Source organism: Nelumbo lutea, chromosome 3, assembly GCF_056320005.1.
Source record: "Nelumbo lutea isolate HS-2025 chromosome 3, American lotus-T2T, whole genome shotgun sequence".
Classification (NCBI taxonomy): Eukaryota; Viridiplantae; Streptophyta; class Magnoliopsida; order Proteales; family Nelumbonaceae; genus Nelumbo; species Nelumbo lutea.
Genome location: NC_142686.1, coordinates 7,670,658 through 7,684,515, shown reverse-complemented (window position 1 = coordinate 7,684,515; position 13,858 = coordinate 7,670,658). Strand labels below are relative to the sequence as shown.

The 13,858-nt window shown below is 35.7% G+C and overlaps 1 protein-coding gene across 1 annotated transcript; it reads left to right on the top strand.

The window, feature by feature from the left end:
* Positions 1-986: 986 nt before the first annotated feature.
* Positions 987-11,183, top strand: LOC148862690 (SUPPRESSOR OF GAMMA RESPONSE 1-like). Its single transcript, XM_088974845.1, has 6 exons — positions 987-1,124; positions 3,304-3,436; positions 7,242-7,428; positions 8,241-8,719; positions 10,135-10,455; positions 10,657-11,183. The coding sequence occupies exons 1-6, from the start codon at positions 1,117-1,119 to the stop codon at positions 10,708-10,710; spliced, it is 1,182 nt and encodes a 393-aa protein (XP_088830971.1). The 5' UTR covers positions 987-1,116; the 3' UTR covers positions 10,711-11,183.
* The last annotated feature ends 2,675 nt before the right edge of the window (positions 11,184-13,858 follow it).

The window sequence follows — 13,858 nt, the reverse complement described above, 5'->3', positions numbered from 1 at the left end:
ACTGAATTGACTTTAATAAAACCCAAACTGTTTATTATAATACGGATGTGATCTCTCTATTATCATTTATCTGTATAAGTGGTAAGCGGTATATGGGATTGTTTAGAATGAGGGTTTTGTAATTTGAATGGATGACAACATCTGCTGCTTCTACATCATAAACACACACTAACAACATACCACCACGATCATATTGTACGTGAGAAACAGGCAAACAGTCTAGATGCAAGTCAGAAGTTGGATTGGCACATCCCAAGATCAAATGTTTGAACAGTATTATTGCGGTCTCACACTCACAGCAGAAACCCAACTTCAAGCCCTCATGGGCCCAAGCAAGAACCTTTGAAGACTGAACCCATGAAATGAAATGGGCTGAGTATTTGCCATTTCCAAATTTCAACCCAATGACACATTCATCACACCGTGTCCAGGATTCCAGCATTTGCAGCTGTCCGATGCATGTTTATCAAGTGTCGTATTGGGATCTGACGAAGGAAATGCGATCAGAAGGATTACAAATCAATCCCATGGTATTCTTATTATAGTTTATAGGTAACAGCACCAGGTGTTACATTCCTGCTGTAAGATATCCAGTGGATACGTGGCTTCATCGAAGGTGCTTTGACGCTCTTCTCAGTACGGTCGTCATATTTTGAAGTCAAAAACGGTCAATCACAAGTCATCACATTTTCCTTTGTTTAGCTTGGCAAGCAAGGCAGCTTGTCTGCCCGCGTCGCGTCCGACACTCCTAACCCACCCTCCATCCCTCCTCCCTCGTTTACATCCCCAAGACTCCAACGTCCGGCTCTGACGACGAACCCCAGCCTCGGAATTAGGTTCCGTCAACGGCTGGGCCCAGGTTAGTAGGTTATACTTGGTGGCTCGGCACCTCGTGTCTCTGAAGATTCTCTTAACCGAACCTGTGGCTCTGAATCCGAGCCTCTTCTAACGGCTCCTTAGCTAGTTCCCGCTCACGCTTACTTCGTATGGTGGAGAAAGAGAAGTATTAATCACCGCACTGTATAGTAGCTCCCTCCCTCTCTCTCTCTCTCTCTCTCTCTTATCACCTATGTTCTTCGTTCTCCGGAACTTCTCTCTTGATCTGTAATAAGAAAAATGGCCAAGTAAGACTATGAAAAATCACACAATTCTCTTATTTCTACATTCTTGAGCTGTAACTGTAATGACTTGCTATCTCTTTCTTTTGCACTCCCTCTCTTATTTCATTTGTGTGTAATGCATGTTGGTTTTGTTGATTCTCAAATCTGTTAAAAATTCAATTTTCTCTTTGTATAATTTCCTGTGAACTTCCTCTTCTTCATTTTTTTTGAGCCGTTCCCTTTATTATTTACCATATTCGTTTGGAGATGTTTTGAGGGTTGCCATTCGGCATTCGTCTTTCATGGTTGGTTTCATTTAATCACCCTCCTTTTGCTCGAGAAGATACAGAAGGTGCAATATCTTATTTAATAATGCTTCTAGCATATGTAATGCTTTCGCATTCATTCGGCATGAAATTCGTACTTTGGAGATACTCTAGGTGAAGTTTGAATGCCATGCCATTAAATCAAACAACAATTATAGAAAGAATTTACATCATTCAGAAGATGAAAATGCTTGATTTGTTTTAGCTATGGTACTTCAATTTTTGATAACTGCTGAAATAGAACTGATAGTAACATGTGGAAAAAATCCCAAACTTAAAAATAGCTTAAATCTAGGGATATTATGGGTGTACTCAATTCCACTCATCCTTAATCCTAACTATTTGGGGTCAGCTACACGATTCATGTCCCATCATTTTGCTTTATCAAGACCATATTTTCTGTTTATTGCAAATCTTTAGATCATTTCTTACCACTTTAATCAACATTGTTTGGTCTTCCTCTTGCTCTTTTAGAGCCTTCTACTTGAACTAAGTCATTCCTTCTCAGTGGCGCAATCATTGGTCATCTATGAACATGATCAAACCACTTGTCTATCTTAGCATCCTCATTGGTATATGCTAGTCATACAACACACCAGATGCATCTCCAGTTAATCCACCCTGCTCGAATTCTATCTCCTTTGGTTTTTCTCTCTAATGATGGATGATTAACCCAAGATGCTAGAAGCAGTTAGTTTGGCGTATCTTTCCGTTATCAATCCAATTGCACCTTTATTGTTACTACCATGTTTGCTAAAATTGCAGTACATGTATTCTTAGTCTCGCTCATATGTTGTTTTCTAAGTCAATAAATACAAAGTGCAGATCTCACCTGTTCCTAATCTTCTCAATAAAAGGATAAATTCCATGGTTGATTTCCATATCACGAATCCAAATTGGTTTTCCCATACACTAATTTCATGTACTTTTTTGCAACTTTGCATGTCACTTACATTAGGGGAATTACTTAACTCAACTAAACCTTGTCCCAACTATATGCGGCCAGCTACCTGAATCCTGTCCTACTCTGTTCAGTGACACTGGAGTATATTGGTTATCTCCAGGTAAACTATCATGATTGTAAATTAAGATTGAATAAGAAAGTTACTTGTGCATATTTTAGATAAGGTCAAGGTTCAGGACTGTGAGAATATGTGTTAAAGTCTTTATAAATTTAAAGAAAGTGAAGGAGTGTATACAGGTGACAGAGTTCTTGTTCAGGGCATGCTTGGTTGGAAAAGAATTTAACTCCTTAGCTTATATTGGTTAGCACTAGGTAAACTCATCATGATTGTAAATTAAGATTGAGGGTTAATAAGAAACAACATGTGCATATTTAAGATATTGGGATCTGAATTGGGATTGACTATTAAATCTAAAAATATTTATCTCCCTGTACTTTATGATAAATAGATCTAGCTCTCTAAGTTCGGTCTTCTAGCTTGGTGGTTATATGATCACCCGATCATTGCCTAAAAGGTGCCCAGTCATATGAATAGCTCATATAATTTGAGGCAAGGTAACAAGGTACCTTTTATCTTTTGCCTTTTTGAAAACTAGAAGTTTTAGTTTCACCAATCACTGTAGTGCCATGTATTTCCTCTTTCAATTATTATATGTTTTTTCTTTTGTTTTCCTGCAAACCATTTTTTGTTTGTTTCTCTAGTGAGTATGTTGTTTAGCATTTATAGGTGCTGAAGTTTACTGTTTGAATCTTGCACTAATGAAAGATGCTATGTGCTTCTTCATGCACAATTGGTGCTATGTACATAACACAGAAGCTTTTTTTTTTTTTTTTTGTGCAAGAAAAACTCTTTACAATTTTACATGCTTTTATTTCTTAAGTTTCATTAGCTTCACAAAATATTATTCTGCAGGTCTTGGCTTATTGATGGTAGAGGAATTGCAACTAAAGTAAAAAATGCCACTCAATTCTCTGCATCTAAGATTAAAGACTTGGGGGCAATTCGGGAATGCCCTAACTGCCATCATAATATTGATAACAGTGATGTAAGCTCAAAAATATACCTTTGGTTTGATGGAATGAACTTTGTTATTAATGATATTATTGTTTGATGTCAGCACCATGATGGTTCCAAATCATCCTAATTCATTCTAGATTTTGTTTTGAAATTTTCAGATATTTTGAATATTTTATCAAGGGGTATTTTGGTAACTTTATTTACCATAACTAGCGGGGAAGCCCCTGCTTCGCAGGGGTGAAATAGAAAAATGACATTTGGAGATACAATAATAAATTAGATTACTTTTTTGTTAAATAAAATAATTATAACTATGTTACTACAAATAATAAATAACTATAGTGGGCCCCAGTTTGGTTTAGGGCTGTCAATGGGTCAGGTCTAGGTAGAACCAGTCTTGAACCAATTATTTAATTGGGATAAAATCATTTACTAATTTATTTTTATGTTAATAAGTTAAACATTTTTTAACTAATACTATTTTATTTTTTATCTATCAAATTTACTATTTCAAACATAAAACGTAATACAAATTACAAGAAAGTTAAAAAATTATATATTTCCATAAAATAATTGGTTTTGGATCTGAATCAGTTTTGGACAGGTAAGAACAAAAACGACCTAATTATTAATCGAGACAAAATCATGGAACCATAACCGTTATGATTATGTTCAATCAATTTAGCTCCATCGGGTACCCAACCCATTGGTTCAGCCCTAGTTTTTCTTAAATAAATTAATGTTTATATGATAATTTATTAAATTGAATAAAATAAATAAATGAATGAATAAAAAGTTTATTGAGATGGGATTGGTATAGGCTATCTCAAACCAGACCTGACCCATTGACAGCCCTAAATATTGGGCTCAAGGGGAGAGAATAATTTGTTAGTAAATTATTTCTAAATAAATAAATAATTTAGTGACAATAATCTAAGTTCTATCCTTATCTGGTATATATATTTTGTAAGCCTTGGTTTGGTTAAAGAATGAATTGAAAGTCTGAGTGGTATTTTTTTGTCTTTAACCTCTAGATACTCTCTTAGTCTTTTTTTTTTTCTCTTCTCAGTCTTCTTTTTGTATTGTCTCTCTTCCCTCCTAGTTCCATATTGCAGCTTTAGTCAAGATCTTCTAATTAGCAGCTCTTTGAGCTCTTTCTTAGGCTCTTAATCACTCCATAGGACACTCTAACAACCCAAGTCTCCTTTGTCACTCTTTCAGTTTCCTTACTCTCAGCCTTTCTTGGTCCCTTTCTCATTGGGAAGTTTTCATCCTTCTAATTTATACATATTAAATCTCTTTCAAATTCAGTCATCCCTCATTATTCTATGTTATAATTCATCCTACTAAGTTTCAACCTGAAATTCCAACTAAAATATCAATTTCCAGAATTTCTGGGTTTTCTTTCATGAAAGAAGTTTTCATCCTTTTGTGCCCAAACTGCCCAGAAATGTCTCAAATTAAATCTTCCCAAGTTATCATACCCATTATAAGTTTGCATACAAAATTTTATAAGAAGTTCCATCCCTGGACCTACTTTTTTTTAATATAATTTCCATAATTTTTGGGTTTTCTTTTAGAGAGGACTTTCATCCTTTTGTGCACAAACTGCAAAGAATCCCTCTAAATTAATCTTCTAATACATCTCCTCATTCTTGGTCTACACAAAATTTCATAAAGAATCCATTCTTATATCCATCTTCTTGAATTTCACAAATTCCATTGGTTTGCAGAGAAACAGATATGTTGCTGAATATGATTTGGAAACATCTATAGGTTAAGTCACACATCTTAGATTGTTCCAACTTCCAACATGCTCTATTGATAGCATGGTAGTTGTAGACTCTTTGGCTAGAGCTGAGATAACTAGAACTGAATTGATTTAGGGCTCCAGGCCCGTAAAAAGAATTTTGTTTGAAAGTAATTACTTTTGGCATATGTCAGCCTGTGGCTGTGTTTTTGTACTGGTTTCCACATCCCTATGTGGGAATGTAGGATTTTCTTTCACATCTTAATAAAATTCAAAGGGTACACTTTCTGAGTGCAGGAGTTACAAACAAGGGTACCAAACAATGGTTGTAAGTGGTGTTTATGTAGCTTGATGAAACAAAGGCTTAAGTGCTGAAGGAAATCCAGCCTACTTTTACAAGGATAATAAGCCCTACTTCCTTGTTATTTTTTTTATTCCCCCTCTCCTCACCCCCTCTGTTTTTTTTTTTTTTTTTCTTCAGCACCAAAAGATCTAACAATATTATTCAGTGACTGTACTTGTCACTTCATTCACCATCTGAACTCCCTTCCACAGCTCATTGCCTTTTCTTTTGTTAATTTCTGTCCTCTTTTCCACAGTTGCTTTCTTTGCATTTCTTCCCATATTGAAGCAATTAGCATGGGAGTCTGGGATACCATGGTTTGTTGTTTAACTTCAACATATGGTTCAAATCCTACAAGTATATAACAAACTTAATCATCAATCCTTTCCTTTTCTCTAGTTTTTTACCTTTATTTCTACCAAGTACTCACTTTTTTTCTTCTTCATTTTTGTTTTCTGTATGTTTTGATGCTGCTTTCTAGAAATAGCTTGGAGAGATGATACCTCTTGCCACACGTCATAGCAAGATTCAAAGTATCAGTACTTTTCTTTTAATCAAAATACTTTTTTTAACCTTTTTGATTTGATAACTTGAAGTTCACATCAACTGATAATGATCAAAATCAAGGTTCAAAGTATCAATACTCTCAATATACAATTCTCAATATCAAGAGTTTCAAACAATTGAAACTCTTCTTCTTCTTCTTTTTTTTTTTTTTTTTTGTTTGATACTTTTAAAAAGGGCAGCCCAGTGCATGAGGTTTCTCCCGATGCGGAGTTAGGCTTCACCTAACTCCACCTATTTAGAGTATCGGTCACCCTGAAAACTGATGCATATTGGTTGATGCACACCAATACGTTGCAATATTTTGAACCTTGCCCCGTAGGGAGAAGTGTTCTCTTTGAAATTTACTGTCATGTCTATAATTTTCTCTTGACCTGTAGAACAAATAAATGTTCATAATTTTATTTTCTCTTTGGTGCATATCATGATAGAAATCCAAAATCTCTTTTGCAGATATTTTCGTGAATACATTCCATGAGGGGTTGAAAATGTTTGTGGACTGCTCCACTGCAAACAACCCACAATGATGTAACGTTCCACTGAATTGCAGAGACATGGCATGAAGTGGAGTTTATTCCCATTAAGGACATATCAGATCAAAACATTAGCTCTTCAAACATGCCACTGCTAGAGCCTAACTTCAGCTATCCATCAATGACAATTTTCTCCTGTAGAAAAAGGGAACAGCAACTCTATTTTGCTGTATTAATCTGAAAGAATGGGCTCTCCCGTTGACTGGAAAACCTTTCTTTTTCTTTTTTGTGAACTTTAAAACATGATTGTTGGACATTTCATCCATTATGAATTGTATCAACATGTAGGATCTTTTACGTTGACTGTCAACATTAAAGATCCTAATCATCTGATCATTGACTGTTATAAAGAATATGAGAGATCATTTAATTAAAATTGTCTGATTACGTTGAGCCTGACCTTGGCCTGGAACCTGGGTCACATCAAATGGAGTTCATTTGTTTGTACTTGCACCTTATGTAGCATCATCCAATTGCCTGAGTATGATTGCAGTCTTTCATATGTTTCTTTATTTTTTCCCTTGTTTTTAGCATATATGGGGAAATTGTGTGGATGTAATTGAGCTATTTTAATGTTTTGGTAGGAGAGATGAAATAATTATTGAATCTTAGTTATTTTCTTTTGGAGCTTTTTTCTATGCAGGTTTCACTTGAATGGCCAGGCCTGCCTGCTGGTGTAAAGTTTGATCCATCTGATGCAGAGATTTTAGAACATTTAGCAGGAAAAGTTGGACTTGGAGATTCAAAACCCCACTTATTCATTGATGAGTTCATTCCAACAATTGAAAGAAATGAAGGAATTTATTATACTCATCCTGAAAATCTTCCTGGTGAGCAAAATTGTAGATATAGATGGAACCAAGTATAATAGATATCAAAAGGAGAAAATAATGTAAAAAAACCATATTAATAGAATAAAATGAGCTCCAATTGTAGCTCACTTAACTCTGGACATCCAGATGCAACAATCTGCATCAGGATCTTAACATCCCTGTTAAATTTAGAGAACATATTCAAAATTTAAAAGTTAAAATTGATTTAGCTGCTTTCATTGAGTGAAATGAGTTTTCTCAACCTTTACCTTGTCCAAGTCAAGTGCAAGGCCATTGAGTTATGGTTGAGCCAAAAGAAAATGTTCAAGTTTTTTGAGGAAAAACAAAATATTCAAGTCAAGATGGCTAATTGGATTCTCATGTAACGTCAACTAGTTCATGGTTTGATTATTGCTATCTGGTGTTGAGGATCTCAAGACAAAAGTTTTGGAAAAGGACTAGGGATTGAACTGAAAGGCAATCTGGTTCCCAGTTTTCTCAGTTCAACAGGGTGGTTCTACCATATAATGAGAAAAATCACTGAAAGACAGTCAACCAGAAATATATCTGGTTCAGCCAGTCAGTTTGGTCTGGTTTTCAAAACTTTGCTTAAGAAAACTTCAAATTTTAAAATTACAATAAAGGATTAAAATAATTTGATTTAGTTCCTTTTTGAGTTAAATGAATTTAGTTGACTTGCCGGATGACCTCAATGGAATTCTGCTTACTTTTTGTTGAGCCAAATGAAAATCCAACCAACTTGTGGACTCAATTCTGTCCCATATTGAGTTGATCCATATTTTTTATTCTTATATTTGTTTTTTCCTCAGGTGCTAAGAAAGATGGAAGCAGTGTCCATTTTTTCCATAAAACAGCAAATGCATATGCAACTGGTCAGCGCAAGCGCCGCAAGATCCATGGTCAAGGTGGTAAAATAGAGGAGCATGTACGATGGCATAAAACTGGTAAAACCAAACCTGTGATAGAGAATGGAGTGGTGAAGGGCTGTAAGAAGATTATGGTTCTCTATAAAACTTCAAAGAAGGGGTCAAAGCCTGATAAGTCCAATTGGGTGATGCATCAGTACCATCTAGGAACTAAGGATGATGTAACTGAAGGTGAATATGTTGTTTCAAAAATTTTCTACCAACAACAGCAGAGGCATACTAATAAGACTGAAGTCCATCTGGTCAATGAAGAACCTGATAAAGTCACACTCCAAGTTAGTCCAAGGACTCCAAAGACAAACACCCCTGACATACGGCGACCTGGAAAGCGCTTTCTATGTGATGACATCAATGAAGATAGTGTACACAACTCATCTTAGCTACTCATTTACTTGTTATACTGTCAGAAAAGAAAATCTGAGGACTCCACCTGTAGACTGGTGGTGGTCAACAAATGCCATGCAGTGCATATGACACTGTGCAGTTGCATAGACCAATCATTTGGTGGTGCCACTTGGGGTCTTCTGGGTGTAAAGTTGGCCCATCATATGATAATGATCATATGTCACATTGACATTAGCTTAGCTAAAAGATTCTTGGTTGCATCTGACCACTTCTTGATTGTAACATGTCTACAAGTGAGTTGGGCATAGAGTTCTTTTATTCCAACAACCCTGGTAAGTTTTTAAGAACATATTTGATGCAAACTTAGAAAAGGGAAGGAGACCATGGATTAAGAAAGAAAGTTTCTACAGATTCCTATTCCAATGGCAGTTTCATAATTTTTGGGTAATTCAACTTTTGGTTAAGAGCCTTGTAGAAGTTTCTGTTGAAGTCTCAGAAATAGGGTTAATTTTCTTAGTGGATCAAAAGTAGTCTAAAGAATTCTAGAGAATCTTATTACAAAAGTTCTAGAATTTTGAAAAGATTAATGTGTAACGACATTAATTTTATTTCAGCCTTTCTTTTCAAGGCCAAATTTGTTAATTCTGCATGTTTATGGTGTTTAATAAGTTGTTGATTCATCTTCCAATCAAGTTCTTGTAAATCCACATTTTTTGAGAGAGATTGGCATCTTTCCAATAATTTGCTATTATATTAGTAGAAATTCCATGATGGGATTGGCATCTTTCCATTTTTTTGATCTCTCCTGGAGCTAGGTTCATTTAGTTAATTAGGATTGTTAGTGGCATTTTACAGTTTTAGGGGTTCAAGTCTTTAACTGAGTATCCTATGGCTTTTTCTTAGTTTGAAGCAGTTAGGATTTGTTTTTCGCTGATTTTCTACTTGAAATCAGAGTTTGTAAATGGAGATATAAGACATGATACTGGAAGGGCTTTGACCAATCAACATCCCCACCCCCGTGAATTTGATAAATAACCACCTGATTGGTTACCACTTTTATGATACCGGATCATTGATTACAAGTTTTTCCAGTATCTTGTCTTTCTGCTATCATAGTCAAAATATGATTGAATAAGAGTTGAATCATTGGAATAGAAGTTTGTTGAGTCTATAAATAGTTACTCTAAAGGAGCAAATCTTTATTTTCTTTTTTCTATTTCTTTATTTTAGTTCTAAATCTATATAATTCTCTATTCAGATCCCCCTTCTTTACCAACCACCACATCCACTCTTGTATTACCCTTCCCCTTCCTGTCCAACAGTATATAGTAAGCATTCAAATAGGATGACCATATACTATTACGAATTTTAACAGATGTACTTAGACAATGATATATTTCACTAGTTACTGAAATTGCTTTATGTTAATTAGGAACTGGAATGCATCAAAGAAACAGCTCAGCCTTCTCCCTCTGTTCATCTAGATGATGATAGGATGGACACTGCATGGTGGGCAGGCGAATCTCAGGCTGTAGAAGACCCTGATCTGAATGTCATGGATGATATACTGTTATGCAATGAGATTCTTGATTCGTATGCTCCTGCAGATAATTCAGGATTAAGGCCTATTCCCAATTTCTCGGAGTATGGTTGTAGCAGGAGTGATGCACTCATTGCAGATGGCAACACAGCTTCTGGTATCCCCAGCCTTGATGATATAGAAATTGATACGCCACCAGATTTTCATCTTGCAGTAAGTTTCATCTTCTGATCTTTGATCATGTGTAGCTCTTAAGTTTTCTATTACAGTTTGTCTATTAACTGCATGGCAATATGTATGCTTCACATACTAGGTTTCCATGAGCAGGTGTCATAGGTCAGGTTACTTTTCTTGATCAATCTGATGTAAACTTGGTAATATTAACTAGTTAAAATTTGCATTCTTGTTTTGTAGGATCTGCAGTTTGGTTCACAAGAAAGTATTATGGGTTGGTTAGACCGACTGTAGAGAGATGATGTGGCTAAATCTTCAAGAATGAAAACAGAGACTACTTTCCCTGTTGCCCAGAGTAAGTTGGATCTTTATCTACTGAAGGTTATGTCCTGGTCCAGTACCAGACTAAAATGTTTGTCATGGACTAGGAGATTTTGCTTTCCTCAGCTTCCACCGACCTAAAACTTTCCACCAGATGCCCTAATGATGGTCTATGGGGTAAAGCTCTACAGCGCTTATGCTCTTTGAACATGCAGCTATGGGGAGATGCTGCTGCTGGCTGAAGCTTAGAATATAACATCCAAAAGCAGAATATGACTTGACATTGTGGATCTCACCCTACTTTACCTTCGTTTTGATGCTTCTGCAGCATGCAGGTGCCCATGCCAGATCATTTCCTTTTATGTTTTGAAGCTTGGATTATGCTATTGTTAGGTGAACATATGGATGTCATCCACGTTAAATATGAAAATTTGTGGTTTCGTTTATGTTGGGCAGTTGGTAAGATCACTAGGTACCCGTTCAATGCCAATTTCATGCATATTTCTTGAAAAAAAAAATATTAATATTTTGGAAGTCATTGCTTGGTCTAAGGGTAAAATGTTGGACTGATAAACATGAGAATGTGGGTTCAAGTTTTAGAGAAGTCACTTTGCGCAAAAAAGGAAAAAATGCCAAAGGGTAGATGAAATTTCCCATCACCCCACATAGCTGGGACCAACATAGCTGGGACCAACATTAATTTTCTAAAAATTGTTCCGATTGGTTTTGGGTTGGACCTATCCAAATCAAAATCAATTTCAACGAATTGGATCAATCCAGACTTAAATGGTCCAAAGTATTTATTGGTTTGGATTGGACCTGATTCATCCGTAATCGATTTATGTTGGATTGGGTCGGAAGTGGGATTGAATCAATATTCAAACCATTGATAGAAGATAAGAGTACATGTTTCAATGAAGCAGGTTTAGGTTGGAGCCAATCTAAATTAAAATCAATTTGAACAAATTGGATGGTTTAAACATTGAATTGGACTGATCCAAAATGGTCGAGTATTGATTGAATTGGATTAGACTCGACTTATCGACCCTGAAGAGGAAAATTGGTGGTTAGTGGATGGATTGGTCCTCGATCTGCATCTTAACCCTTCCCCTCCAATAAAAACTATAATATTTCAACTTGCTAAGACGGAATATCATTGGACTATATTGACTATATGAATCTTAAGGTGACTGTAACGCTCGCTAAGTCCATTCTAGCAAATGATACGAGCTTTGGCCGTATTAGAGACATTCTTTCTAGGCACAGTGGCACACTACAGTTTTGATTGAAGCTATTAGATGACTCAGCTCAATGTGCGCCATTCAGATTTATATCTAGATCTTGACATGGTGAATGGCTGGACATTATCACACTCTATGGAGTAAGCCCAAATATGGATTCCTCTTCTTTTGTTATGCATTTTTTTCTTCGGGTTATACCCATCTTTCATGATGGGGAGGCGGTGTTGCTATTGCTAAGGCTTGGAAGGAGTGCAAATACAAATATACAGAGTATAAATATATACAAAATACAAGGTCTTGCACTACTTATTTGTATTTGTACTCCTTCCAAATGGAGCCTAAAAAACCACACTTTTATCACATACATTTAGGGATGTCAACGTGTGGGTTGGTTTCAGTAGGGATTCACCTCCACCCTAACCCGACTCAACTTAATAATATGTAATTTAGAAACCCATCTTGACATTCTAGGTCAACCCAATACTGACCCAACCCGACCATATTGTAGCCTTTTCAATTGGTAATTTTTAAGAGAAATTTCTGATCAGTGCTGTGACTTTAGGGGGTTGTGTCAAGCCAGTCCACATGTATTTGTAATACCTGAACTTTCAAAATGTGTCTAATAATTCCTTACTGTCAACAGTCCGCCAGTTATATGTATCATGTGATGACATATGCCGCTAAACCTGTTCTTGGGCCAGGCTTGGGCTTGACTTTTGTCAAAATTCCAATGGGCCTGGCCCAAAGCCCGGCCTATAAACAGGTCTATGTGCCCCTTAAAACTTTTAAAAAATATCAAAACTACCCTTAAAGGAGGATATTGCTCATTGTCTTCTATCTTGAGATTGAGCAGGCACGCCATTACTATGACGGTGCCGGAAACAGATTTGAATGAATTGACAACAGAAATAATTGACATATATGCTTCTTTACGTAAGGCTGCATTTGGAAATGATGCAAATGGAGTGTAAATCCCGGTTCAGAATAAATTTGCATTCTGGTTCACTTTTGCCTGTGTTTGACAACACTACATTTATGCATTGACAAATGACAGACCAATGCATATTTTCTGATAATAAGATGTAAAAGTACATCAATAAAAAAGAAGTAAATTTGCATTCAAGTGGGCTTCTGATATAAAAAAGAATATGTTTTAGTGGAATTCATGTTTGCATCCATTACAGTCTGTTTGGTAAGAAAGCAAATTTGTCGGTGAACCATTTTACACTCTACATATTTTCCTTCATACTTATTTGCATCATTTCCAAATGCAGCCTAAGGAAAAAAAATGCCATAAAAAAATAATTTTGACATGCTTTATAATCTGCAAGCGACCATTTTCTGAATTTTGACATTTATAAGTATCAAGTACGAAAAAAATGTCTGAAGGGTGATATCAAGCTCTTCCTCTCTCTCCCTTTTAATTCTCCTCTTCCGGTATTCTCATCTCACTAGAAACTAGCTGTATGCTTACCTAGACCCCAAAAATTTTGTTTTGCTCGAGCTTCTGGGTATCTTCCAACTTCTCATTTTCTTGAATTTTCTTTTCTTTTTCTGTATTGCAATTTAATTTTTCCAAACTGAGCCTTAGTAAAAAATTGTTCAGTTGTCAATACTAAAAACTCTGGTAATGCAATTTAATTTTTCCAACTTGATGAAGCACATTCTAAATTGTAGTTTACCAGGTTTAAATTTGACTTGGTGACTGTATTAATTTAACAAGCTTTTTTGGAAAAAAACTAAAAACGTTAATTTAGAAAAGTTTTAGAATACCCACTTAATCTTAAGCATAAAAGAACCATAGACATTCATAGATTCAATATGCAGCCTACTTGGTCCGTCCAATTCTCTAACGAGTAAAGTAGCTCTATAAAGAACAA

Bases quoted from the DNA above. Each gene is read 5' to 3' on its own strand.
- LOC148862690 (XM_088974845.1), top strand. The intron at 7,429-8,240 runs GTGAGCAAAATT...TTTTTTCCTCAG, and splicing joins TCATCCTGAAAATCTTCCTG to GTGCTAAGAAAGATGGAAGC. The intron at 8,720-10,134 runs GTACACAACTCA...TATGTTAATTAG, and splicing joins ATGACATCAATGAAGATAGT to GAACTGGAATGCATCAAAGA.